This window comes from Syngnathoides biaculeatus, chromosome 9 (genome assembly GCF_019802595.1).
Source record: "Syngnathoides biaculeatus isolate LvHL_M chromosome 9, ASM1980259v1, whole genome shotgun sequence".
Taxonomy (NCBI): domain Eukaryota; kingdom Metazoa; phylum Chordata; class Actinopteri; order Syngnathiformes; family Syngnathidae; genus Syngnathoides; species Syngnathoides biaculeatus.
The window spans coordinates 23433167-23453905 of record NC_084648.1 but is presented as its reverse complement, the minus strand read 5'-3'; the positions used below and the strand labels follow the sequence as shown (position 1 = coordinate 23453905).

The following is a 20739-nucleotide window of genomic DNA, read 5'->3' as shown; positions in this document are numbered from 1 at the left end:
ACATATGCCATCGTGCTTTGAGAAGAGTGATGGGATCTACTGTGCACTTGGGAAAATACATACATTTGTGGATTTTCTGAGCCGCTTATCCTCACAAAAGTTAGGGGAGTGCTGAAGCCTAATCCCAGCTGTCATTGGGCAGGAGGCAGTGTACACCCCAAACCGGTTTACAGTCAATCCCATGGCACATGGAGACAGAAAACCGTCTCACTCACAATTACACCTAGGGGCAATTTAGAGTCTCCAATTAAGGCATGTTTTTGGTATGTGGGAGGAACCACAGTGCCAGAGAAAACACAATGCAGGCACGGCGAGAACATGAAAACCCCACACAGGCTGGGCTCGGATTTGAAACCCGGTACTCAGAACTGTGAGGCCAATGTACTTCAGCTACACCACCGGGCCGCCACGTGCGCAAATATAAAGGCAAAATCCCATGTACTCTCCACAATGCATTCACATTTCAGCAATGAAAGAATGAACAATAAATGTTATTGTATGTTTTTGAAAAATACTGCAACAAGAAAATAATATTTAACTGTCATGAACCTAAATTTTTGCTGATAGTGTGCCATGTGTGGTTGGCTTTTATAAATCCTCATGTGTTGCTAATGCAAATTTAGCTGAAAATATTTTAAACTTGTTGTCATTAATGTTGTCACATTAAAACATAACACAAAGATCATGACATTCAAGCAAACAATAACGTTTATAAAGAATAAAACAAAAACAGCCACAACGTACAAAATGATAAATGATCACCATTACAAGTGCACGCACAGATTTGGTCCCATTTCAGTAAAAATTTTCTTTCATTACATCATATACAGTAATTAAAATGCAACTGTCAAAGATGACATGTTTTGACATTCAGAAAGGCATCCTTGCTTTTTATGGAAGTAAATATGTGCCACCAGGATATTAATTAAAAATGCCATTGAAAATTTTATGTTGTAAAATTCACATTATTTATGTATAAAAAAAAAACAAAATTCATTTACATTAGTTTAAAATGGGATAATAATACCTTTATGAAAAACAGAATAGAAGGGCTTCTCCAAACCCCAAAAGAAACCCCCACCAAATCCGATCCAGTAGGTCATCCTTAACCAAGGCCACATCCACAAGTGAGGAAAGAAATCAACCCCAAAAGGAAAACAATAACAGAAATCACAGTAGTCAAAAAAAGAAGAAAAGACGGAAAAATGACACCACCTCAAAGCACCCCACAACGAATGTTCTAAAAACACTGTACAATGATTTACATATTCGCTTCAAGTAAACTTCCTGCACTTCAAATTCTCCTGACATCAAAACCCTTGAATGATACCCCCCCCTGACAACAACAAAACAAAATGCAATATTAATGAGTTAAAAAAATGCATTACACACAAGTATGTCACAACACACTAAGGAAAAAAAGGTAATAATAATAATAACAACATGAACAAAAGCAATAAAGCCAGCTGGGAACCAGTGAACAAAATTAAGATCAAGTGATTTCACATTATATAATAACACATTTTTATGTTCTGGCAAATTTTCTCCAGTTTGCCCAATGTCCGTCAAATTTGTCTTGTTCTTGCCTCAAAATGAAAGTTAAGTTCTCCATTTTAAAGATATCTTGGACCACTTTAATCCAGTCCACAACTGTGCGAGTATTCTTTCTCAACCAATTTCTTGTAATAGCTTTTTTACTTGCTAGTGACAAAATCCCGGCGCTTCCTGAGTATCTCCAGTACATAATCATGGTCCACAAACACTTTTTTACCTTGATGTAAGAGTCCTCTCTTTCGCCACACTTGTTTCAGGATTTCCTCTTTAGTTTTGCTTTTTGAGAATTTCACGACAATAGATCTCAATGGTGCGTCTGGTGGGGGTTTTGGTCCCAGCGTGCAGTGAGCGCATTCGATCCTTAAATCTTTGGCGTGTGGCAAATGCGAGTGTTCTTTCAATAGACTATCCACGAACATCATCGTCGATGCAGAATTATTCTCCGACCCCTCTGCTACGCTACGATTTCTTATATTTTCCCGTCTTGCTCTTCCCTCTTGGTCATTTAGTTTGTCCTGCAACTGAGCCTACTCCCTCATGGCTTCCTCGAGTCCTTGCACTCTTTCCTGTGCGATTGCGATTCTCTGTTCGGCATCATCCAGTCTGTTGTTTATGACCTTGACATCCTCTTGTATTCGCAGGAGAGTTACCGCACTTTTTCTCCGAAATTTTCTCAGTTCTTGCAGTATGGTTAGCAAGTTAGCCATACCTTAGTCTTTATGTAACCTTAGCTCCTCCATCTGTGAATGACTAGGATTTGCTACATCGTCATCGACGGGTTGTTTCTCGGCTGAAGGGATTTCTTATGTCATCTCTGGGGTAACTTTCTTTTTGTTTGGGCATATTATCAGCTCTTCTTTGTTTTCTTTAATTCATGTGTGGAACAAAAACTCAAAGTAGTCACGTGACGTCACATACTAAGCGTAACTGGATTGGTTGGGTATTAGGTTCTGACCTGAAGTAACCCTGGCTTCTTAACACTGAATTTAGACATTTAAATTTTAGACAGCGAATTGTAGCCAGTTGAATTTCAGACATCGAATTGGAGCCAGTTGAATCTCAAGAGAATGAAAATATTGCGTTTTAATAGTAAAGGTTGAATTTTTTTATATGGAAAATTTGTTAACATTGAAAAGTTAAACTAAAATACAGCTACTGAAAATGTCTTGTTTCAAAAATCACTTTGAAATAACAATATGAACAACATGAAATTTTCAGTAGCATTTTTAACACAAATCCTGGTGGCACATAATTATTTCCATAGCTTTTTTATTTTGAACTCAACATTTCACGAAAAATAAAATAATGGACTCGAAGATGTGTGACATAATGATCAATGGCATCATGCATAAGATTTTGCAAGAAATTTCAGTCCTTATGTTGCTTATATACCACAAATATCTATGGCCTAAATAAAATTAATCAGTTAATGTTTTTTTGCATATTTTTGTAGTTGTAACTCCCTCTCTGTTATCAAATTAAACAAGTACTCCTGAAAGTATTTTAAATATTCTCCCTGTAATTTATATCTCTTGTTGCAAGCATGAAGAGCAAAATGAGTTACTTTGTTGATTGATTAATTCATTATGAGATTTATTTCCTGCCAAATTTATATGTATATAAAATTATGTTAGCATGTATGGAATAAAATTTTGTAGTTTATGAATGCTATCATATATTAGGGCTCACGGGGCAGTGTGGAATAATTGCATTTCACATCTATAAACAGAAGATGCTTATACTACCTCACACACTGCTTGTGTAGGCAAGTCATTCCTGATGACGTTGGACACACTCGAGGTGTCACATCGAAACTAAAATTATCACACCACAGCAAAAGTCCTTAATGCTGCACCATCATGCAAGGGTTAGCAAAGCATACAGTAATAGATAGATAGATAGATAGATAGATAGACAGACAGACAGACAGACAGACAGACAGACAGACAGACAGACAGATAGATAGATAGATAGATAGATAGATAGATAGATAGATAGATAGATAGATAGATAGATAGATAGATAGATAGATAGATAGATAGATAGATAGATAGAGATAGATAGATAGATAGATAGATAGATAGATAGATAGATAGATAGATAGATAGATAGATAGATAGATAGATAGATAGATAGATAGATAGATAGATAGATAGATAGATAGAAACCAGGCCCTAATTATTGCATTTTAAAAATGAGTGAAAGACCCACATTTATTATTTAGGCACAAGCCTCTAAATTGCCCTATTTCATCAAATGTTGCCTTTCTACTATTTATCTTTTTCAAGGTTTAAAACACAAACAGATACACACTATTACTGTTCATTTCTCTGTTAAGTGTCTCCACACAAAAACATTTATCTCCTAGCAACAAGGGCTGCGAAAGTATGAGATTAGTTGTGCATATAATGTGTGGGGATGTGAATGTATTTGTGGATGCGTGCATGTGCGCTTGCGTATTGGGGGCTAGGTAAAGACAAAGCCTGAAGAATAAGACATGAAAAAAACGCAGTAATGATGAATTGATACAACACGGTAATAAGGTTTCTGCAAAGCGGTGTGATTTTTTTCATTGTGAAACAACTAAAGTCTGAAAATCAGGATGGATAAGAAACGTAACACTGGTCACCAAAGTGAATGTACAACAGAGTGGAGTTTCATTTGTTTGTTTCTCCAGCAAACATATGATTGCTTGGGAATGTGTTCACACCCGTGTAACAGTGTTGGTGGGATCCAGCAGGTCATATAATGGTTGGCTGAACACATTGTCTGCCCCAGCAGTCAGTCTTTCACACAACCTGTTCCCTTAATCTGCAAATACATCTCGTATAATCTGCAAATGCCTGCAGATGGAGAGGGGGAATCCTCATTTGAAACACAGTGTCTATAACAGTGGACGGAGGGATGGATCCGCCTTCACTTAAAAATATTAAAATCCACATTTCCTGGTCATAAAAACATATATGTTGGAGACAAAGCAAATAGCCAGCACAGTGTAACAGCTGTAGAGCGTTGGCCCCATGGTCCTGAAGACTGGGGCTCAAATCCCATCCCCACCTGTGTGGAGTTTGCATGTTCTCCCCCTGCCTGCATGGGTATTCTCCGGGCACTCCAGCTTCCTCACAAATCGCAAAAACATGCATTAATTGGACACTTTAAATTGCCCCTAGGTGTGATTGTGAGTGCAATTGTTGTCTGTCTCCATGTGCCCTGTGATTGGCTGGCAACCAGTAAAGGGTGTACCCCGCCTCCTGCCCATTGACCGTTGGGATAGGCTCCAGCACTCCCGCAACCCTCGTGAGGATAAGCAGCTAAGAAAATGGATGGATGGACAATGCAAATAGCTTGCACTTACAGTAAACGCAACAGCTATTGCTTAACCTCAAAGTTTTTCTGTAATTGTAAAATATTTGTTTTAATTTGTGGTCAGTGGATCATTAAATTAAAATTAAACATGGGGCAGAACATTTTGAATGCAATAAACCTGCACTATTTTTTACACAATTTATTTTTTAATTTACTCGTACACAGATATTCTGACTCTCACTGGCACTTAGCAGTATTTATCACAGGAAGTATGTAAAATTATTGATTATGCATAACAAGCCCCCCCCCCAAAAAAAATACCCACTCAATTGTTCAGAGCAATTACAGTATATACATATTTCTATTAATGCTTAATTTCCACTGTTACTCTTGAATTTCAAGAAAGGCTGCTATATATGATCAATTGACATTTCAAGCAATTCATTTATGTTACTTCTATCACACGATGACTACGATATCTTAAGAGTCAAAATATTTTTTGTATGTGGCTGTGTGTCATTCATCTGGTTTCACTGACATTGTGTTGTTGTATCCAAACTGTAGCAAATGACTTGTTTTTTACTTGTTACTTTCATTTCTTATTTATAATTGTATCTGGCAGGGGAATGTGGCTCCTTTCAGTGCTTGACTGGTTCTATTGTCTCCCCCAGTGGTTGGTCTGACAATCTTCATCCACTAAAACATTACTGACATGACAAAAAATATAAATCACCTTGATATACATTGGTTGACTGTAAAACTTGGTCACATGAAAAAGATTTTTTGTTGTTGTTGACGTACTGACAAATTGAGGTGTTGTCACTATTAATTTTTATACTATTAAAACTGAAAACACACAATTAGAAACTCATCTGTGATTCCTACAATTGCACACAACTTCTCCCATCTACTTTGGTTGTAGCATTGGAGTTATGAAAAATAATTATCATTTCAACTTCTGGTCCTAAATTTGATAGAAATGTAAATACAAATGTACTTTTCCTCATGACATCTTGTCCCCTTGAAATCTTAATCAATTGCACATGTTCACATTCCAAGCGCTATTTCTACCTTTCTCTCTTTACACTCTGTCTGTGTCGTCTCTGAAAAGCATGTTTCCTCTCATGGTGACAGTTTAATGAAAATGTATGTTTTGAAGTAAAAAGGTAAGTGTTGGTGGGTGGAGACGAAGACCCTCACATACACCCACACACGGCAATGGAATGCAAATCTGTCTCTGGAAGTCATTAGGCAAACAGAAAAGGCCATCTTCTCTCTCCCTCCTGTCTGATCAGCAGTGCACAGTCCACCCTTACCCTCACCTCACCACATACATCAGTGCGCCTTATAAAATAGCCTCCGCTAAAAGAAGCACTGAAAGCAGATCTGCTGGAGGTTTTCCCCAATCCTTTACTCTACGGTTTCCACAAAGCTCCCATGGTGAGAGATAGCAAAGCATGGATATACAAAGTGGATGGGAATCCATTTTCAGTTTATGCATGTATTTCTAAAATGTGATCAGTTTACCTTCTAGGATCTATTTTTAACAAATACAAAGGGGAAAAAAGTGCATGCTGTCAAACATCTTCCCCTTGGGCCTGAACCAGACCATCAGGAGGTACAATCTGGCCCATAGGGTACAAAAGAACACATTAACTGCAAGTTTCTATAAAAGTAACTGTTGCTAATGTTGTCCCCTGGAGGTCACACTTAAAAGACATTCTGAAATTGGCTTTTACTCAGGATTTTATGCCTGATAATGATACACTTTGTGGGGGCGAAAAATTGCCATGTTTGAGTAGAAAAGTCAACCTACTTCATATATAATGTTATCTTACATTTGAACTGTAAAGAACACAGCTCTGAGACAATTAATGTGGAAATACACGGGAATGTAAAATTATTCCTCCATCATAAGAAATTATTTCATGAACAGTAAATACAGTATATTGATCCCTTTTTTTTCCATGAGTTGCACCTGTGTAAATTAAAAAAAATAATTGATAATTTTGTTAAAACTGCAATAATTTTTCATAACTTGCAGTTTGCACATGTAATTTGCAATAAGATTTACAACTAGATAATTATTAATCAATGTGAATAGTTTCCAAATGCACTTGTAATTACTTGCACCCAAAATTGTGAACATTTTGTACTTGCTCTTATTTATGAGTTATTAGGCTATGAATATACAGTTCTGGACGAATTAATATGAAATTCTGGTGAATGTGGCCCCTGAGTTCATATATGATTTTTATAAATATAAAATATATTTGACACCCCTGTTTTAGTAATATTGGGTTGGGAATAGTCTTGCATTACTAATATCAGTGCAGTCACTCACATTTGATGAGTGCTCGAAAATCTGCACAGTCGAGCACGAAAAATCACGCACGTAAAATTTGTTACAAGTAGAAAAAATCGATATTGAAAGACGTCGATTATTTTGTGTAGTCTTGACATTAATTTACATGTATATTTCATAAACGTTAACTAAACAAACCTGCTCCTAAACAATCAGTCTTCACCTGGAAACAGGAAATGCAAGTTAACCATACTGAGCATGTCCGGAAGAGATGCCACAAGTGCACGTTCAGAGCTTCATCACGTACTGTGAGCGCATTTACATTGAAAGCCATCAACATCATGAGCCATGTTAAAGGAAATTCAATTACACCAGGGATGCTTAATGCGTCGATCGCGAGGCAGTTTTGGTTGATCGTGTGATGCCCCCCCCCCCCCAAAAAAAGACATTGGACTATCATCCACCTCATCGCTTGATTCAGGTGTGGCCAATACGTCAAGCATACGCACAGAAAGGCGCATTCTCGCAAGCCGGGCTCCTATTTACGGCTGTTGCAGCGATGCGCGCGTGCACCAAACTAACTGTAATAAACAGGCATGAGGATTTCGGCAAGTATGGTAACCGATTTTTCGGTTCCATTGATTTTTGTCCTGGGGAATGGTGGGAAACGATTTTTCGGTTCCCATTGATAATGCTCATGGGAACCGTTTTTTACAAGTACTTCAAAATAAAGCCTTAGCAGGCATGAGCATTTTGGAGGCCCCGTAGCTCAGTGGTTAGAGCACTGGTTTGGTAAACCAGGGGTTGTGGGTTCGTATCCCACTGGGGCCTCCACTCCCTGAGGAGGGTTGCGTCAGGAAGGGCATCCGGCGTAAAAATTGTGCCAAACATATATATGCGTTCATCTGAGATGATACGCTGTGGCGACCCCGAAAGGTACAAGCCGAAAGGAAAACAACAACAACAACAACAGGCATGAGCATTTTGTCTTTTACGCTTAGCAACCGACATGTTTGACTAGCGTTTCAGTGACCCGGATATGAATAACTCGACCTTGCACATGCGTAGCGCAGAAGCGAAAACCGGTGCTGTTTGTAAACCACACTGACAAAGCTGGGCGTTTTAATCATTAAAAATAAAGGGGTTCATGTAAGTTCGTTTTATACAGATTGTTGTATTTCGTTGAGAACTTGTTTTACATTCCACACATGGGCGAATTTTATTGAAAGTAAGCACTGAGATCTGGGAAACGGACTTTCGGTTCTGTGTTTTCTCAGGCTGGGTAACGACACGGTAACGGAACGATCGTTTCCGTGAAATGCTCATGCCTGAATAAGTATGAGATTGTGATTTACTTTGACTTGATCTAAGGTCTAACGGTCATTTTCCCCGCGGTACGAGTTATCTTGAAGTTCAATACTTTCCCCCTCCACATGCTTTAGGAAGCTATAGATCATCGACTGCTAGCTTACATCACGATTGACAACAGGAATGTTTGTTATAATGTATCACTAGCCTGTTGCCACTAAAGCCCATTTTCAAAACATTGCTGGTATAAACCATTCATCTTTATTCCTTGACAGGTCAGTGCATTTAACTTTTCTTCATATAAAGTTTGTCAGATCAAGAATCTTTACTGATGAAAATTTTTAAATATCATTTTATATCATGTTCTACTAATATTAGTCGAAATTGGAAATTATCATTTCTGAGTATGAAATTTTTGTTCTCTATTTTAGGTATGTATTTGTTTATTTTAGTTTTAATTTACAGTTATGTTATAATAATCCAGTAAATTATTTTAAGGTCTTGACATTCCATCCCTAATCACACCGCCAACTTCATTAGTGAGCATGACTGACCACACCCGTACATTTTTCATATGTATTATTTAATATAGGTTGAAGAATAGAAACACAAGAATGCATTCTGAGTTTGCACCTCATCATCATTAGTTGTGACATGGCATTGACACCAATGTATTTTATACAGTTCATATTTTTTAAATGGTTGGCAGGTAGTCTACAGTATGTAGATGTGATACTTAACTTTCAACTTTATTGAGCACCACCTCCTGAGGTGTGGGTGCAAGACTAACAGCAGAGCGTTAATTTACTTTGGTCCTACTCCTCTCGACCCGAATATGCATCCTGATCCTGGGTAATCGGCTCAGAAAATGGGTGGAAATATATGTATGTGAATATATATATATATATATATATATATATTAAAAGTATAAAATATATTTGACACCCCTACATTAATAATATCCAAACTACACAGGCGGGGCTAGGATTTGAACCTCGGTTCTCCCACCTTCTGCCCGATTACAGCTGTGATTTGCTCCAGCGCTCCTCCGACCCTCATGAGGATAAGTGGCTTGGAAAATTGATGGATATATATATATATATATATATATATATATATATATATATATATATATATATAATATATATATATATAATCCAGAAAATGTAAACTTAAACCAAATATGTAGGAACTGAAACCCATATTGTTCATTTTGACATCAAGTATGTCTGAAGACGATTTGTTAATAATTATCCCAATTTTGTCCTCATTCATTGAGCGATGCCAGCATTTAATTAATTCTGCCCATTTCTATTTTGACTATTGTTTGCATGAAATGACCACAAATCAAAAGCAGACCTTGACATTTGTGTTTTTTAAGCATCTGAAATATGATTCAATGTGCCCTCAGAGTTTTGCTGATAGTTTATAAACTGTCTTCAGATGAAAATTTAGATTCATGTAGGCTAACACAGTGAGAGGCTATTTGACATGGGGCAGCCACAGGCTGGCTGATCCTTGAACACGTTAGCTCTTGACATCGTTTCAAGGCATGAGATCCTTGTCTGCTACTGTTTTAAATCAGGCATGCATACACACAGTGACCACATAACATTGTTTCCCTTTGTTAGTCAATTTAAATTCAGTGAATTCACAAAATAAGAGGCAATTTACAAGACAAAACATTCCGCTGGCGCGCTGGAACACACACACGCGCGCGCTGCCGTAGCACGCTGCTCCAATGGACACACTTAATAAACTGCCTTTACCTCGTCTGTGTGAATACTCCAGTTTCAGCAGGTCTAGAGCGTACGAGCTCCCCAGAACGAATAAGATCCTTTCATGAACAAATGACCACGAGAGCGAAAAACAAACACCTCCGTATGTTCCTTTCGTGTGTTTTTCTCTGCCAGGACCGAAACAGACCAAAAGCATGCGTGGGTTCACGTTTCTCCTTATATTTGTGTCTTTCGGTCTGCCCAGATCTCTCTTCTCACTTCTTGCCAGAGATGGTGGTTGGAAATTCACTGGAGAAAACGAAAAATATTGGAATCGATGTCGTTCTCCCTTCCAAACCTCTCTTTTTAAGTTAAAAAAAAAAGCTGCGTGCTCTCCACTCAGAGTTGCTGCAACCTTTCGTGGGAAGCATGTTAGTGTGTACGTGAGTCTTCTCTCCTGCTTCGAACAGGAGTGTGTGCGTGTGTGCGCGTGTGTGCCAGCGTGCGTATGTACGTGTGAGTGCGCGCACGCGCGCCTGCTGCGCTCCCCTGCTTGCTCCCTTTTGTTGCCTTGGTAAATTGTGGAGGACTCCAGCTCGTTCAACCAGGCAGGGGGTGGAGCCACGAGGACAGAAGGGAGGTGAGAGAGTACAGTGATTGGTTGCTTGATGACTAGGTCGAAATCTGCTTTTTGCATTTACAGGCGAGAGGTGGAGGAAGTATCTCCTCCTTTCTTTTCTCCGGTTTTACTTTCTCTCTTTGTCTTTCTCAGCCACTCGTACACGAGTTCAGTTTCTCTCTACATTGGCATCCTTTTTAGTGTGTTATCCACAATTGTGCACCCAAGCGTTACATGCTAAGCAACTACGCTGCAAAAGTAGTGTATGGACCCCAAATGTGTGTTGGGTGTCCTGGGCGCGCGTAACTAATAGGGGGTTGTGCACGGTCAACGTCCGGACTCACGTATGTGGTTAGAGAATTGGTAACAGTTACATCAACCAAAAGGGGGTAGGAGTAACTATTATATTTGAATCTTCGATGTTACCGAACGTCTACATGTAGTAATTAGATTTGTTCCTTCTTTTATAATGAGTGTGTCAGGAAAAGTTTGCAGGCTATATGTGCATTTCCATTCATCCATCATCTGAGGCAATTATCCTCACAATGGCCGCAGGATTGCTTTAGCCTATCCCAACTATCTTCGGGTAGGAGGTGGGATACACCCTGAAATGGTTGCCAGTGTACATAGAAACAGGCAACCATTTGAACCCACAATCACATTTAAGGGTAATTTAATCATGTTTTTGGGCATGTGGGAGGAAACAGGAGTGCCAGGAGAAAACCCACGCAGGCTCGGAGAGAACATTTGAACCCTGGTCCTCAGAACTGTGGGGGAAACGCGCTACCCCAGTGGTTCCCAAACTATGGCCTCCACATTACCCCCTGAACATCACGAGAGATGCATAAGGATTTTTAATTTTTTTTGTCTGGCCATGTGATCGATACTTATACATGCATAGAAAATGACATTCTACTCCACCCTTTCTGCAGTCTGTGCCCTATCTGAAATCCCTCCCTCAAAAAGAAAAAAACATCCTGGACACTTCTTTCTCTGTCCCATTAGAGGTCGTCACAGCCTGTCATCTGAGAAGAACAGATATTTGCTTGCCACAGTTCTTACGCCGAATGCCTGACGCAACATCTCTAAATTTAGCTTCCAAGATCTGATGAGATTGGGCATTCTCAGGCTAACATGGCCGTAAGCAAAAACACATCCTGGACACACCCATCTCAAATACAACAGAATAATGCCAAAAAGAGAAAAATAGATTTGGAATACAGGGTATTTAAAGTGGGGTGACATCCCTATAAACATTCTAAAATAGATATTGTAATGAAAAATACATATAACAGTATTCACTTCAATGTCTATACGAAAAAAAAAAGTGAGTGGAGAGCGCGTCATCCATGCACAAAGTTGCGCAATTGAGTGTCCCTCGACATCCAAGTGGTCGCCATATTAGTCGAGACCTCTGTCTTTGACATCATTGTCACTTCCGCGCAGTGCCTGCTACTATGGAAGCCGAACAACAGAGATATTCGGATTTTTCCAACTCCCCTTCTGACACCGAAGCTCTTTTCGAAAAGGATAAGACCACACAACCGAGTGAAGTTACCGGGGCAATATTACACTATTTTTTCGAGCCCTCAGGGCAATATTACACTCTTGTTTCGAGCCATATTTAGATGATATGCCATCACGGCCAAACCCCATCCCGTCCGATCCACTTCCGCGGCGAGATGAGTCATCGCGGTTCATCACAGCCGCCCGGTGTGGCTTATGACAGAACCGAGCGGTGCGGCTTTGTGTTCACAGTCGAGCCGGCGGGCTTCATGCTCGCACGCGACTGAGTAACGCATTCTCAGCTGGGTTCTTCAGAGCCATCCCCGTCGCAAAGCCCGACGCAAAGCCTTCACGGAAGATGTGACCGCCAAACGCCCGGTGTGGCTGAGTTTCGGCCCGCCGTGCTATATAAGGAAGGGGTGGTGCCAAGCTATGTTGCAGGCTGAGTGAGACATTGTTGGCTGGGTGACGCGCACATCAACACATTTCATACGCGGATCTTTTGCTACGTTATGAGAGAGACCGATTACGTGGTCTGCCCCAACCTCTTATTTTTTTTTTTAGTAGCTGTATACACACCTACCTGTTATTTGGAACACACAAAGCTCTCGTCCTCTGCACCCGTACAATCCATTTTTCATAACGAACAGGGTCTCTTTCAAACTTATGAAGGGTAATTCCATTCTCCCGAGTGTTCAAGCAATGTCCAGCAATAAAATGATCCGGCATTTTGGCTAACACGAACGAACAATGAGCTACCTTCCAGGAGGTAAAACTAAGAGAAACAAACGAGTCCACTAGGAGGCGCCTCTGTCCTGTACGTTACCACCTCCTCCAGCGGTAAGCCTTTTACTGATGGAAAATTGGTCAAAAATGTTTGAATTCTGTCTGTCACGGAGGAAGTCTGTCCCTAGAAGAAATATGTCTTTAATGCCATGAGTCTGTTGGTGAATACACTAACACTGTAAAGGACTCTTCATATCCTGGTCATCACCTGTTTAACCTGTTGCTCTCTGGCAGGCGGTACAGGCCCCACAAAACACGGACAACCAGATTCAAGGACAGCTTTTCCCCCAGAACCATAAACTCCTTGAACACAAACCACTGAAATAATAATACTGTAATAGAGTATTATGCAACGGCACTTTTGAGCATTTATTTATTTTAGCAACAACTGTGCCTTGATGTTTTATCTATTGTTTTTACCTAGTTTACCTATTGGTTTTACCTTTTTTCCATTTTATTGCACCTTGCACCTTGTGGAGAAGCACTCATCATTTCGTTGTGTGCACAGCATATAATGACATTAAAGGCGTTTGATTGATTTGACTTGAATACAATCACAAGACTCAGAAAAGAAATTGCAGCAGCAAATGAAAGAATTTAACTTTTTTTCATTAGTACAGGATGAAAGCAGGACAAAGCGCAGCTGCTTAGTTTAATTCGTGGAGTGAGCCCAAACTTTGAAATATGCGAGGATCTGGCAGCCCTCCAAAGTCTCAAAGGGACTACGACAGGGGAGGATATTTTTGGCAAAGTATGACAAAACGTGGATGAGTTGAACCTGGATTGATCAAAGCTTGTTAGCATCACAACTGATGGAGCACCTAGTATAGTGGGTGCATTATGGGGTTTGATCGGGCTCGTGAAATGGGAGATGGAAAAACGTTTTACCACTCCGCTCCAAGTCGACTGCCTAATTGACCCCTCCGTAGAAATTGCGTCATCCGTGTCGCTGACCAATCAGAGGCCAGAGATCTACATAAACCACTCCCCTTTTTGCACCCGCCGTTCCCTCGGACAACGTTGCATGGTCCAGTATAGCTTTTGTTAGCGTTTTATCGCGTATTTGGGTTCTTTAACAATAGATATGGTTAAGAGGTGTAGTCACGGACTTTGTAATAGTGACGACAGGTATCCTGAAAGGCTAATTGGTGGAGTTCAATTCGTACTCTTTCCAAAACCGAAGACCCAGTACGAAAAATGTCTTCGATGGATCAAACTTTGTGGAAGACCTCATCATCAACTGAATCCATCTAAAATCAACCGGAACAGAAGACCGAGTACGAAAAATGTCTTCGATGGATCAAACTTTGTGGAAGACCGCATGATCAACTGAATACATCAACCGGAACAGATATGTTTGCACGAAGGTAAACCTTATATTTGATTTTCAATACATGTCTCATATAAATGAATTAGCAGTTCTTCGCTTGTATAACATAGCTAAGTGTGAATGATTGACACACTTGATCTGTATTGAGTGATATTTTACGATGATCTGACTGCCCAAACGTGTCTCTGTTCGGCGCTCCCGAGCGATGCTAAACTTTGTTTGTTTGCACGAAGGTATGCCCTATATTTGATTTTCAATACATGTCTCATATAAATGAATTAGCAGTTCTTCGCTTGCATAACATAGCTAAGTGTGAATGATTGACACACTTGATCTGTGTTGAGCGATATTTTGCGATGATTTGACTTCACAAACGTGTCCCTTTGTTCACGGCTAATGAGCTAAGCTAAACCGGACTAGCAGTCCTAAAAGCCTTCGACGTGCACCGAGACACCAAGACTGAAGGAAAGGATGTTTGAGGACACTAAAGTAGTGATTGCCGTACTCGGTCGGGACTTACGTAGGTTCGGCACTAATTCAAGAATAATGAGGGGAGCGCGTGACGTTACACAAAGAAAACGAGAGAAACAACTCGTAAATCAAGCCTCGCCTTCTTTTCCTTCATACGGCGGTTCACAAACGGCTATACAGATACACATACAGATTCTGCACACAAGTGTGATAGGTAACACGAAAATAGGAAACTGTCAATGACGAATTCGTCTTTGGGTTATAATATATTATATTATGTGCCTTCTCGGTCTTCCTTTTGACTCCGGAAAGATCTCGCGCTAATATCAATGGTTTCTGCGCCGATATGCATGTAAATACCATTGAAATACCCCTCGCTGAAATACTTGAAGCCCTGCTGTCTGCTTTTCAACGATATTTCACTGTTAGCTAAGAATGTGAGTGAGAAATCAGCCGGTAAATCGGACAGTTTCGCTCTATTCTTTTCTTGCTGCGCCGCCCTTTTTGCTAATTGTTTGTCTCACATGAGCGCACGTGGCGTGACGTCACTTCAGGAGGCGTGGTTAAGTGCCCTGTACGGAGGGGTCAATTCACCAGCAAGCACAGTGCTGCAAAGATTTGAAGTGGGATTCTGTCATGAAGGCTGTGGGATCATATATAAACTGCATCAGCACAAAGGGACTTAAACACAGGCAGTTCCAATAATTCCTGTCCGAACTAGAGTCTGTCCTCGGCAATGTGCGGTACTACACAGAGGTTCAATGGTTGAGCGGCGGAAAACTTTTGAGACGTTTATACGAGCTGCTACCTGAAATAAATGCATTTCTTCAGTTAAAAGACAAAACGTTCCCTGAGCTGATTGTTCCAGAATAGAAATGGCACCTAGCATTTTTAATAGACATGAGGAAACGTTCAACACCCTTAACTTGGTGCTACAAGGCCAAGGGAAAGTCTTTTGGGCCATGTATTCACACACAAAAGCATTTGAGGTGAATCTAGCGCTGCTTTTGGAACAAGTAATAAAGAACGTCATCCGTCTTCCTGCTACCCAAAACCTGAAAATACTGAAGGCGGAGTTTGGTGTGCGATTCCGTGAGCTACATGTTAATGCAAAAGATATCCACCTTTTCCAGAACCCCTTTGTTTCCAACATTGATGAAGCCCTGCCTTCTTATTACTTTGAGTTGGCTGAGTTACAGAACTCTGATGTCATGAAAGACGCATTCAAGCCTAACAGTATCATGACCTCTATGCCACCGTCCTAAATGAGACGGATTCTGTATTTCTTTCGGCTTGTCCCATTAGTGGTCATCACAGTGTATCATCTCAGATGAACACTCATATTTGTTTGGCACAGTTTTTACGCTGGATGCCCTTCCTGACGCAACCCCTCTGTATTTATCCAGGGAGAGAACTGGAGCCTATCCCAACTAACTTTGGGCAAAAGGCAGACTACACCCTGAACTGGTCGCCAGCCAGTTGCAGGGCAGACATCGTCACCATCACTGAGCGGGAATTGATCCCACGCTGCCTGAACCAAACGCAGGCGTGTGTACCACCACACCATCAGGGATTCCCAATATGACACGTACCCTAACATTAAAAAATACGCAATGAAGATGTCCACATTTTGGCAGCATGTATATCTGTGAACAAACCTTTTTTTTATGCATGAAACACCTGAAAACTTCGATGAGATCAAGATTGACAGACAAACATCTCCATCAGTATTTGAGACAGGCTTTGACTAAAATGGAACCTGACATTGAACTTCTCACCAGACACATTCAAGCTCACTGTACACTGATGAACATATATAGGTTGGCTTACTTTTCTGATTTGAATGAGCCATTCTGAGTAATCTACTGGGATAAAATCCATTCTAAAAACACACTGGTGGTGAAATGTATTGTGTTGGTAGGTGTTGTATCAGTTTGGTTTCTTATCCTGCTTGCTTTGTGGTACTCACAAAGAAGTTGATGAGAGGCAGCTTCAAAGAATGTTGTCTACAAGAAAGTTAATGGTCCATGGTCTTTTTTATCTGTGGAAAAACTTTAAAGGGCTTATTTGGTTATTGTTTATTTCATAAATAGTGTTATTTATTTTTAATAGTGTTATTATTTATTTTATTATTAGTTATTATTTATTTTCAGATTTTTTTCCTGTCAAGATCCCAGAAAGGGTTAATATTTGGTAATTTGTGGCTATCTGGAAAACATTAAATTTACATTTACATTCAGACACCTCTGCAATCGTCACACTCTTTGTTTCAAACTGACCCTTGCCCCCTGTCAGAGAAGGGAAAAGTTATTTGGCCCTCATAGGAAAACGCTTTTGGACCCCTGCTCGAACCAGCCGTCCACTGTGCCACCATATGTGTATTTCATTTTATGTCCGCGGATTGTATGGCAAACAATGTATTCTCAGTCATGCTCACTAAGATGTGAAAGAATAAGGGAGAAGTTGTGATAAAAAGTTTTGTATTTTATAGCTATTGAATTAGAATTTTTTTTTAAAAATTTGCTTGAAATGACCCTGTTAAAACGGCTGCAAATTGTTACACTAAATTTGTTGGTTAAATTCTTTAGTTCTTTTTAATAGTATACAGACAAATGTGGGATAGTGAATTCGTTTGCCAGATTGAAGAGCGAGACAATTAACTAGGGAGTACAATTCATAGTAATGAGCTTTAAAGGAAGCACCAGTGACAAATCAGGTGGAGCATGGTCTATGATTTCTATCTTATAGAGGACAGTTTAAAATCTCTGTAATTTAGGAACGGGAGGACAGTCGTTTTATTACTTTTGTATTTGATAACATATTAATGGGGATTTCATTTGGCAGACAGAGCCTAATCTGCTTTTGACTTTCAAGAGAAGTGTATTAATGTGAGTTTCAAGTAAACTTTCAAGCTATATTCCAAGGTATTTGAATCAAGTGACAAAGTGAACATCAGAACCTTTACGTGACAAAATATTGCTGGAGTGCTTGATTTGTGTGGGTTTACTGCTGAAGACCATATATTACGACTACAAATGAGTGGGTGGCCAATTGAAGAAATTCACAAGTGAACCAAAACAAAGGAACAATGAATAAAAATTCTGTTTAAATCACAACAAATCAAAGAACAAAATGGATGGATAATCACAATTATACTCCAAAAACAACCATAAATACCAACAGAAACATTATATACAAGTATTTGCCATTGAGGACAGTATTTTTTTTCCAAAAAAAAAATAATGCACAGAGTGTACTGGAACAGTTGAAAGATCTTGAAAAAAAGTCACAAGAAATATGGACAACCGTTCATGAAGGATCACATGCCGGACCCAAGGATTAAAAATCTTCAAACCTCACAAAAAGGAGTAAAAGAATCACTCAGTTAAGCGACTTTTGGAAAAGAAATCTCAAAAGAAATATTCGGAGCCTCAACGGGGTAAACGAGTGAAACTTACATACTGCAAAAACTAAGATTTGAATTAATTTAAAACAATAGAGGAGTCCAAAATTTTGAAATTTAGAGTTAAACTTGGGATGGAGCTAAGAAGAAGCATGGAAACTCAAATTTGGCTCTTAAGGGACCGAATAACCGCCTTGGAAACCCAGGCAGCAACCAAGTTAGAAGTATTAAGTAAGACATTGACAATGCTACAGGGGATCCAAGATGATCATTTGTGGCTGATTGCACTCTATACAATGACAAGACATCCCTTTTCTTACCGAGATAGATAAGTTCATGGAAACCACGCAAGAAAAATTAACGAGTGTGTTACAGAGAGTGGAAGCAACGTCGGAGGCGACTGCTGAAAGGATGGAGGCATTATCAAAGGACTCCGGACCCCCATCCTCTCAGGATGAGAAATAAAGCCTTTAAGAAAAAGGACGACCCTTTTTGACTGAACCTAACTGCTGGGACTTTTAGACAATGTGAGTAATCGAAATAGTACAGCAGCGGCAGCAGCAGAATACACAACCAGGAGCAAGCATGGCAGGATCGATGGCAGAATGGGAATTAAAAGACTCAAATCAAAGAACCTACAAGCCCAACGGAGTTGGAATTAAAAAGGAAATGGAGTGGTGGGACACACAAACCTTTGAACCCCCGCATTATGAAGTTCTAGGAAAGGGGCATGACAAGACTCCTCAACCAAGCACTTCATGTGTCCCGGTACCAGGACCTTGGAAGGTAGGACGAAAACTTCATTAATATGACAACTTGGCACTAATACCAGAACAACCAGAACTGGTTTACGACACACCAATTGAAGTACAACCGGGAGGAACACTTTATAAACGGCCATACCAAGAGGAGGATTATGGATCATACGACTTGGATAACATTCCCCGTTATGGGACCATACGGGCGTTTTTTAACAAGCATAAGAAACTGTTTACGCCGAGCCATGATCATCCTCCTTGACTTCATTACTCTGTACATCCTGATAATGTCGCTGATTAACCTCAACACTCGCAACAAGAAGAAAATTGATTCAATAGGACTAACTATCATTCAACATGGAACAACCAAGATAACTAACCCGTCATGCTGGAAAGTACGCACAGTTTGGGCAACAGAGCAGTGGAAGACACCTAATGAAACGAGCCCTGCACAAAGTCCCAGGAGGACCGATAAAGCTTTCGGTTTTGATCAAGTGAGGAACCAAAGAAACCCCCTCTTGGCTAAAGGACTGTACTACCTATCCTGTGGAATCAAAAAAGAAGTGTGCTACAAATGTGGTGCAGCAAGCCCGATGGCAACTGGAAAATTCTGGCGTTGACTTGACCATACTATGCTTGGAAAAAAGAGAATCAACTCAACTTTTACACCGCCGATAGAGGTACCGCAAACCTACACGACAGAAGCAGAGAGTAGAACCCCAAAACTTCTTGCACGCAAACGACAAGCCGTTAGAGAGACAGATATTTGAAAGAATGCCAAAAGATTTTATCAAGAAACCTCAATACTTGTTTCTGGAACATTAGAGGTCGCCCATGTACCAGTACCCCCTATCATGTATTGAGCTATGAAGGATTGCTTCAATTTATCCTCGGCTCTTCCATTGGGAGAGGTACTGATCTAACTTACTTGGAGACTAAGGTGCAGTACGAACCTTGGCTGAATGTGTCACTAGCCTGGATATGGAAAAAGGACATGCCAAGATGGATCGTCGGAGAATCGTGGCCATCATATACGTTAGAAGAGCATCGGATGCGCACATGCATCCAACGTATCCCCACTCCAAAAGATTTGTTCTCAGTACCAAATGGTGACTTTAACAAATTGGATCAATGTGTAGTCTCAAAAATATATGATCAACTTCATGGAAAAAATTGGACACAAGGTATCTCACCACGATGTCCCTTGGAAGAGATTCAAGGAACAATTCTAAAAAAGAACGGCATGGTCAAAGGAGTCCTACAAGTATGGAAAGAATACCACCGAAGAGATGAAACCAAAACTTGGTGGGGATTTAACAAAAATGAGATGATGCAATTTGTAATGCCCTGTTTAGACACCAAGTGGAATTACTGGGTTAAGTACCAGTTTATAGGAACAGTATCCTCCAAAAAACAAGACCTATGGCCTGACTACTCAAGAATTTCTGGTGGAGGAGTTGATGCCTATGCTAACCCCAAACCTTGGACAATGACTTGTGATAAAAAGAGAAGTTACTGCATGGTAAAATTAGCAAGAAAATCGTGGGATAGTGTACCTACTTCAAAGAATACTGCAAAGACAAATATCCTGTCAAAGATTATGCTGGCATTGAAGGGGCAGGATGGGTAAAACAGGGACAACAGTGCATATTAAGTGGATATTAAAAATAGAGTG

General features: G+C 40.0%; 1 protein-coding gene and 1 non-coding gene across 8 annotated transcripts in view; one reads left to right on the top strand and one right to left on the bottom strand.

Annotated features, from left to right (window-relative positions):
• The window catches only part of tenm3 (teneurin transmembrane protein 3), a 338666-nt gene that overhangs the window by 286106 nt on the left and 31821 nt on the right, over positions 1 to 20739 (bottom strand). For 2 of the 7 annotated variants that reach the window (XM_061830599.1, XM_061830600.1), the window contains exon 1: positions 10243 to 10740. The exons of the other annotated variants lie outside the window; for them this stretch is intronic. In XM_061830599.1, coding sequence (XP_061686583.1) covers positions 10243 to 10408 — 166 coding nt within the window. In that variant the 5' untranslated portion in view covers positions 10409 to 10740. Of the gene's footprint in view, positions 1 to 10242; positions 10741 to 20739 lie in introns of those variants that run through there. 7 annotated transcript variants of the gene reach the window in all.
• Positions 7924 to 7996, top strand: trnat-ggu (transfer RNA threonine (anticodon GGU)). Its single transcript has one exon. It is a non-coding gene; the product is annotated as a tRNA-Thr (tRNA).